At 38.3% G+C, this 8,850-nt stretch overlaps 1 protein-coding gene across 1 annotated transcript; it reads right to left on the bottom strand.

Moving 5' to 3' along the window:
* Positions 1-1,181: 1,181 nt before the first annotated feature.
* LOC117258344 (uncharacterized) lies at positions 1,182-7,739 on the bottom strand. Its single transcript, XM_033629165.2, has 3 exons — positions 5,527-7,739; positions 4,202-4,246; positions 1,182-3,769 (listed from the first exon to the last, which is right to left on the bottom strand). Exons 1-3 carry the CDS (start codon positions 6,038-6,040, stop codon positions 3,480-3,482), a joined length of 849 nt encoding a protein of 282 aa, XP_033485056.1. The 5' UTR covers positions 6,041-7,739; the 3' UTR covers positions 1,182-3,479.
* Positions 7,740-8,850: the final 1,111 nt, after the last annotated feature.

Raw genomic sequence — 8,850 nt, 5'->3', positions numbered from 1 at the left:
TAAGTATCTTATTTTGCCTACATTTTTACAGCAAATAAAAAATTAGTCTCTTAATAATTAATTAGAAACTTAAAGGATTTATACTGCAGATGCCCATATTTTTTGTTAATGTGCTTAAATTTATCATATAATCATAGCATCTTTTCTTCCTGTAAGCCATTGTAAAGAAGCAGCTGTAGGCCGTTCAGAAAGTGTTTCGCTCTGCTTACATTGTGATTTTGTGGATAAACTCAAGAGTGAGTTTTAAAGCACTAAGTTAGAGCAGATTGATGAGTTTCAATGGTTTTCTTGTTTTATGTTACACCACAACCCAGTTTACTTGGATATCACTACGGTTGTTTCTGCAGCTGTTTGAAAGCAGAGTAAAAATGAAGATGAAACAGCTAAAACGTTGCATAAATAGTTTATGAACTAGACTTAAGGAACACATGAAAGATTAGCTTATTAGCTGAGCATTATGTATATATACTGCTCAGATTATAAGCTAATGTTTCTTGTGTATATACATACATTACACATACACATTAAATACATAAGCCAAGGAGAAATATTTTCCATTCACTTCAAATGTAATTAAACCTCAGCTAACAGAGCCGTGGTTTAGTTAGACTGTGATTCTTTATTGTTTGTTTAAATTGAGGTTTTGTCAGCACTGAATAACCAGAGGACAGAACAATGTGAGCCAGAGGAAGCTGATGTGTTTGAATCATTCAACTGAACTTTCTGCTGCTTGCCTTGGAAACAAAGCTTACATTAAATGTAGGAGGAGAGGAGCATTTATTTATGAATTTATTTTAACTATGGTTTATGGTGAGTAGCTGAAAACAATTGCAGGATGTTTAGGAGTTTTTGCTGCTGTATAAAATTGGATAGAAAGCATCACTCTACTCCCAAAAAATAAGATTTATATGTACCTCTAGTGAACTGTCCCTTCGTGGTCCATCATTACAACATTTTGACTGAGTGTTCAGTTTCAAAATAAGTCTGAAGTTGCGTTTTCTACATGGGCAAAACACCAAGTAGGACACAACTTTGTACCAGTGATTAACTGAATGGTTCAAATGCATGCTGCAAGCTGCAACTAACAGAACTGATTGTGAGATGGTTTCAAAATCTTTCAGGACTTGCAGATCAACCCATAAACCTTTGGATGATTAATCTGACTTATGAGATGTAAATGTGCCTGTTATCCCTGTTAACAATCTTCTTTTTCTCTTTTAGCCATCTCAACCTGAGCAGAGCCGAGGCCGGACCTGAAGCTCGTTTTTGTGGGTGGGATTGTAACGGAACCCATAATGCAGCTGTGATTCTGAGCTCCAGCTGGTTATGGGGTCCGTTTCCATCCCACAATGCACAGGACATCCTGAGCAGACGGGTGGACGTTGAGCGCTTCTCCATCAACAATAAGATACTACAGCTTCACATTCAGTCATCGTATTACTTAGCATTTCTTGAGTCAGCCTGTTTGAACACAGATTCACATCATTTCAGTTGAAAACTTTATTGTTCTTTAAAAGCAAAAACAAATTTAAAACACCTGTAACAGTATAGAACAGTATAAAAGTATCTACAATAAAAATACACATCCCAGCTGACTGAGCCACAAACAAATAACAAAGCCAATTGAGCTTATACTCTTCTGAGTCATATGGTTGAGTCAAGGTGGGACGACAGTTTTGTTTCTCTCAAATAAAGAGAGAAAGTGAAACTAACATCAGTATGTTTAATGCTGCTGACTGATGTTTAGATTGCTGATACACAGTGACGGTGCTTTTCTTCAATGACACGTTTTCTCCCGGATTGCTGACAACAGTAAACGCAACCGGGAATTTCGTGTCAGACAAGAATGACACCCAGAGCAGAAACTTGAGTGCTTACAATCATTTTGGATTCTCAGTTTGTGCAATGTACTTTTTTCTGCCTGTATTTCTCAATAGATATTTCTGATAAATCTCAAAATCCTAAACTGTCAGTTACTGTGTTTATTTTTCTAACATTACCCACCACCACACATATTTATGACTGTGCTACAAACAGATGAACCACTGAGGACCGGCTTCTCTTCTACTACAGTGTTAGTGGTGTGCATCGTTATAGCTTAACTCTGGTTTCCTCTCCTGCTGGGAGACACTGCTGAGTGACACGACTGAAACATGACATTTACATCAGTGTTTGACACAGTGACACTTTCTCTAAATACCAAATTTCAACAATGTTACCAGTAACCTATCATTTACTGAAGTCACACATTAGAATAGCTGTAACAGCATAATCATCCCCAATTAAAGAAAATGCGAGATACAGTACATAGATCCATGTCAAACACCACAATACATTTTGTGGTCATTCATTGTCTTTCATGTAAACTGAAGGCAAAGTTCACACTGCAAGTGTTAATTCTCCAAACTCAGATGACACATCTGATATTCTGATTCACACGTTCAGAGATTTTCAAGCATGTTTTGAGTCAACAGAGTCCGAAATGTAATTATGTCTTTAAATGATCAGCTCTACATGATTATACATATATGTTAAAAGAATCCACCAATTCAAAGTCTAGCTAGCCAATGTCAATGGAATTCATTGTTTGGAGTTTATGGTTACAAAGGTTCTGTATATTGTGTGGCAATATTGCAATATGATATGCATTTAAAGGAATACTTCACCCACACAATGATTATGTACATCAAAACTACTCACCCCATGTTGGGCTGAATCTGAATTAAACTGTATTCTGGCATGCCTTTAGTGAACAAAGAATCCAAAAACTGAGAACATTTTTGATGAAATGGAGTAAAATGGGGCCACGTTTAACAACTGCAAAACTATATCGGCACAACCGATTACAAACTCTCACACAACTCATGCAGTATAATCGAAGTCTCACTTATCAAGTCGTATGCTCGGTGCTTTCCAAACCTGACTATTTACAACACATTTGCTCCAATTCTTCCAAGACTTTTCTCTCTTTCTGGATCCTTCGTTCATTGTGGAGGCACGCAAGAAGTTTTCTTAAAGCGTGGTGAGTAATTGATAAACAATCATTTTGTGGGTGAAGTATTCCTTTAGCAACTTATTTTTACAAGTTTTATGACAGTGGTGCGGTGGATTATAATGATGCAGCTTCAATGTTCCTTTCAATTTTGTGTTTTTTTTTATTGTGCCTTTGCACAGTGTTTTTGGCACCATTGCCAGTTTACAATGGTGTTTCTCCAGGGTTGACTAAGAAGATATAAACAAAGTCATACGAGCAGTGAATCAGAGCAGAGCATGAAGGCCTGCAGTGTCCTGTGTTTTTTAGACTTGGATTAGATACAGGTTAGCAGAGTCCAAGTCAAAGGCAAGATGATCTCAGTTTTCCTTACATTGTTGAAAAATTAAAGTAATGTGGGCTTAGGCACGAGTCAGCTGGTGGAGGAGAGAGACTACACCTAAATAACCCCGGTGTATGCTGTCTTCACTCACACAGAAAGTGTCAGTCAGTGACCTGAGGGTGCTGATGTTGAAGGGAACCTAGAAAGTATCCTGTCCACGAGTTCAACGTGTCTCTCGTGGTTTTCTCGGCTGATCCTTTCGTGCATGGCCACCAGCTGGCTCATTAAACTGTTCTGCATTTCCCTCTCGTGGTCCATCAGCCTCTGTAGCCGGGCGTCCTCCTGCGCCTGCATGGAAGCGTCCATCTCTCTGAGCTGGGTGACTGTCGCTGACACTAACGAAGAGACTTGGTCCATCACTGTCCTTTTCTTTCTCTTTGGTGGAACTGTGTACTCTAGGAAACAAAAAGAGAGCCAGTCAGTTACAGAGAGGCGACAGATTTTTATTGTTCTGTCTCTGTGCTTCAACACACTAGACTTAAAATAAAATAATGACTATGAGGTTTAAGTTCTGACTTTTAGCTGTGAGGCTGTTTACATAAAACGTTTGTCATTTTTTTCTTTCAAATCCAGTGTGTTGGAGTTGAGACAAACATCAGCAATAACATCACCTTCACTGTCATTAGATTAGAACATGGGTATAATATGTACACAATATGTAATATGTATTTAAACCCATATTAGATACGTTTGCATGCTTGCAGTTTTGAGCGGCAACAAGAGGGCTAAGGGTTGTAAAATGTAATTCAAACATAAATACATTTTTCCAAGTTGTGACAGAAATGTTATGATGTGACATCAGTAACTGTATTTTCATATTCACCCACCTGACTGGTCTCTGGGTCTGCTCCAAGGACGCTCACTTTGATGGTCTGTAACAACAAGAATGGAGACAGTAAGTTAAATATATGAGTGGGCTGCTGTCTGTCTGCTTGACCACTGACAGCACTGTAATTAAAACCAGGTAAAAGCAGCCACTTCAATTTTTACCTTAGGATGACAAATAGCTAATGGCAAATTGTTTTATGATTAAATCTGCTAAACACATTTAACACTAACTGCACACTATTGCAACAAAATATGGAAGCATTTGCAGCTTTGACAGCTGGTTTGACTGATCTAGTTATAAATTGGTAAAACACCTGGTGTTACGTGCCTGTGTGTTTTGGGGCCGCCGTTTGTTTTGCGTTTTCCCCTATTTTTCTTAAGCGTGCAGCTGATCCCCATCAGTCCTCATCAGCGAGGATATAAATGAATGGAGGAGTAGTGCCAGTGCGCCAGAAGGCTTTGACACTGTTGTGTCATTTCACCGTGTTACTCCCCCCTTCCCCTAGACCTCTGGTGGGGATGTTACACCTGGGTTCAATAATCTCACTGTCTTGACAAATCTCTTACACAAAAATCTATGTAAATGCCAAACATGTCACTATCACTAAATAACCTTGTAAAACTACTTAGCTCTTTGAATGTCAGTATTTGAGATGTACTTAGTTACATATAACTTTTGTTACTTCAAATGGGTTTAATAAGACACTGTTCTTTATCAGAGGAGGAGGATGGTGGTTTTTTTTGGGGGGGGGACGACGACGACGACGACACTCAGTTGGAGATGAAATCCTGGAGTTGAAAAAACACCTCGGTTTCTCCAGGCTGGTTTGGATTTATTTTCAGCCAAATTTTAAATGAGAATACAGTGATTTTGATTAAATATAAACAGACAGATTTGGTTATGTTTTCTGATGTGTTCAAGGACTGTCGGAAATTTGAAAATCCAATAATGATTTCTGTTTTTACAGTTTCAGACTTTGATAAATTGTGTACTTTAGGCTTTTGTTTAAAAAAAAAAAAAAACATGCCATGCTTTCTTAAAAACATCTGGTAGTAAAATTTTTACAAAACACAGCCATTTAAAGTTGTATGCTCCTCCCCTAAGCCAAAATTAAAAACCCAAGTCCCTCCCCTGTGCTGAAAAAACATTTGACATGCCTCCCTCTTTTGCACCAATCCCTCTCCTCTCATGAATGACCAACAGACCCTAAGGGATCCAATCCCGGACCTTGTTGTTGTCTGGGATGTCAGGACACTAGTACACCGCAGGTAAATCAGGTATTTGTTCTTTACAAAGTAATAACAGAAACACATATATGCTTACTGGCGTTGATGGCTTGTAGCTGGTCCGACGGGCTGTACTGCTCCTCCTCGTCGTCTGGCTCCACTGGACCCAGGTGCTTGTCAAGCTCCTTGTCATCCACATCGTCCCACAGCCCGACTACAACCTCATGATGCTCGTCGCTGATGACCGGCGGCGGCAGCGGAGGCGGCGGTGTGGTCGCACGTGGAGGTGTGGGACTCCTGTGCCGTTTCACCGGGTTCACCACGGGTACGTACCCGAACACCCGGTGGCACAGGTCGTAAAAGGGCCAGTCGACGCGGTCGCTGCCGCTGCGGATCTTCTGCTGGTGGTACTTGCTGTACTGCTTCTTGAGCGCCTTCAGTTTGCTGATCACCTGCATGTGTGACCTGTACACCCCCCGCTCCGCCAGCAGTTTGGTCACCCGGTTGTAAACTACCGAGTCCTTCACCGTGCCCGTGATCTGGTTACGGATCGCCTCCGAGCCCCGGATCGTCAGCAGTTCTTTGATCTCGTTCTCCTGCCAGTTGTGCATCGTCTCTTTTTGCTCAAGCGTCTCAACTTAGTACAAACACCTCCCTTGTATATTTGCGCCGTTTACGTCACATTTCTGCGCCGGAAGAAGACGTGCGTTAAGATTTTTTTTAAGCCTATTTTTTAAAACTTTATTTTGAACAAGTAAACAGTACAATACAGTTGCTCGTAGGAAAATATAATCTCGCATTCTTCCAACAATATCAACCGATTTAAAACGGCAAGACTACAGTTACAATAAATAATTAAAAAAATCATATATAAAAAGTAAATATAAAGAATAATATTTGTACAAGGTGACAATAAACAATCCTTCCATCTTGGTCAAATTACCAGAAATTGTGACATAGCTTGATAGACTTTTTGTCATTTGTGTATGTTAATATTTTAAAGAAAAACAAGACTTATTTAATTTATGAACCAAGTTAATGAGGGTTTCTGATTTGTCCATTACCTGAATGAATGTGATATTTACCTATAACTATGACTGATATTGATCAGATATTTCTTTGGGGAGGTTATCTAAATTAGAATTTGGTATGTGTCAAATGGTGTGATATTTTTTATTTTAGTACTAAACCCCACATAAATTGGAGTGTAAAATGACTAAAAAAAAAGTTCAATTCTTTGCGTTTCTGCTGCTGCACAATATGTATTAAGAATTTCAAACTGTACTTCTTTGGCTATGAGAAATTGGTAATTTTAAATATTTTGAGTATTTATTTGTGATATATATTTTTTAACTTTACTAAGAACAATTCAATATTACATATTTACATAGGAATATTGACTCATTCTTCTAACATAAACAAATTCAAAACTAGATGTACTCAAAGATAGTTTATTGGAGATCACTCACTCAGTAGCTTAAAAAAAGTATGTCAATTAATCCATGATAATATTCTGTTCTTGTTAATGCTGGTGTTCTTTTAATGTAAATCTTTAACATGATAATACAGTACATTTAAAGGTTTTGCCATATTATTAATTATTACCAGTAGTTATTTTGGTATTAAAGCATTTACCACGCATTACAGAATAATGAACAATTTTAAGTTCATACAAATTAACTGCTGGACACTTTGATTAAAAGTCCATTCAGTGTGTGTGACCTGGAGATTTTTTAATTTTTTCTTCACTCAACACTTGTGTGAGATGTAAATTGGACTTCACTGGTTCCCGCACTAGTTGTGATATAACAGAGTAATTCTCAGACTGGGATCAAAGGTGAACACAGAGATGCTTTCCCCTTCAGCATTTTAATTTAAAAACAGCCTTCTAAGTGCCAAACTCTGCACATGCCTGCTCTGCACAGTGAAGCTTAAACATCCACAGGAAGTTACAATAACCAAAATACATTTTTGACTGAATGTGGACTTAACAGTTTTCTTAAGCCCATGTTGACATATTCACACATGCATGTTTTGTGCAAACACTCCAAAGCCCATATGCATTCAGTTTACTGAGGGAGTAGACAGGACTGGAGCACACAGATCAGCTTTGCAGCCTTTAACAGTGCAAACAGACGAACGTTTCAGCACCACAGTGTTTTTAGAGTAAAAGGACTCTGTCAAAGGCTGTAAATTGATCAATGTGCTCCAGTCCTTTGTTCTCCCTTGGAAGGTTTCTGTCCTTGAGCTGAGAGGCACATGATTCGGCTGCATGCTTTTGGAACATGCACGGGGAGCCCTGTTTCAACTAAACATATTCAGTTTATTACCAGGTGTGAAAAAAAAACCAAACTAAAATCAATGATCTTTTGGTTGTTTGAAAATGCTTTGATGATTAATTATTGAAATGTTACATTCTTTCTGTTCAATAACTCTGGTTTCAGCCATATAAACTGCTATTCAAACAGCTTTAATTATTTGAAATGGAAGGTACGTAGTGATATATTACGTATAGCATGGCTCACAATTTACATATGTGTACCATACATCACATGGCCATAAGTATGAGACATTACACATCCATATGTTGAATATCTCGTTCCAAAGCAATGGGTATCAATATGCTACTATAACAGCCTCCACTATTCCGGGATTTTTCTCCCATTTCAGTGAGGCTGATACCTGATATGGAGGACATGACAGTTTGTCTTATTTTCTGAATTGTGCCAGTAAAAAGGGAGGCAAATTTGATGTATTATTTAGTGGATAACAGTGCAGGGGCTACTGAAACAGAGGGGGGTTGTCATCCTGTTAACAGTAGCAAATATGACACATGGATTTTCATTGTTTTTGGCAATAATGTCAGAGAAGAATGACTGGGACAAATGCTAAGTCCTTCTTAATTATGTCATAACGAACCTATTTTTTGCTAATTGCATTCAGCTTTTTAACACTTTTTTATGTGCATGTCATTTCTCAATGGTGGGTGTTTTCTTACCTGAGACCACACAATGGCATCAATAATATTTATTAATATTATAATAAGAATTATTGACAAAAATCATAGACTGAAAAACCCAAGTGGGGGAAGGGTGGAAGAGAAAGGCTGAATGAATAATTCACTGGTGTTTTCAGCGATAGTCATCTCAGTGGAAACACAGGAATGATCAGAAAGAGCAACATCAGTCACCGCAACCAGAGAAATGTTAAGACTATAGTTATTCAGAGTACAACACAGTTCTGTAGCGTCGCTGCCCTACAGGTTGTCAACATTAATGTTAAAATCATCAAATACTACTGACTCAAAGTCAATACAGAGACAGCAGGTCTATGAATAAAATACCTACAGTTTAAAATTTCCATTTTACACCTGCTGGCACTGGGAATACTTGTTAAACATATTATAGACGAGTTTATGTCC

This window comes from Epinephelus lanceolatus, chromosome 8, assembly GCF_041903045.1.
Source record: "Epinephelus lanceolatus isolate andai-2023 chromosome 8, ASM4190304v1, whole genome shotgun sequence".
Taxonomy (NCBI): domain Eukaryota; kingdom Metazoa; phylum Chordata; class Actinopteri; order Perciformes; family Serranidae; genus Epinephelus; species Epinephelus lanceolatus.
Note: the sequence above shows the minus strand (reverse complement) of the source record. Positions and strands in the feature narration are given on the sequence as shown.

What these genes read in the sequence shown, in the direction of transcription:
- LOC117258344 (XM_033629165.2), bottom strand. Translation starts at nt 6,040, where the DNA reads ATGCACAACTGGCAGGAGAACGAGATCAAAGAACTGCTGACGATCCGG. An exon ending in GCTACAAGCCATCAACGCCA is followed by an intron (nt 4,247 to 5,526) that starts GTAAGCATATAT and finishes TTGTTGTTACAG; the next exon opens with ACCATCAAAGTGAGCGTCCT. An exon ending in CAGACCCAGAGACCAGTCAG is followed by an intron (nt 3,770 to 4,201) that starts GTGGGTGAATAT and finishes TTTGTTTCCTAG; the next exon opens with AGTACACAGTTCCACCAAAG.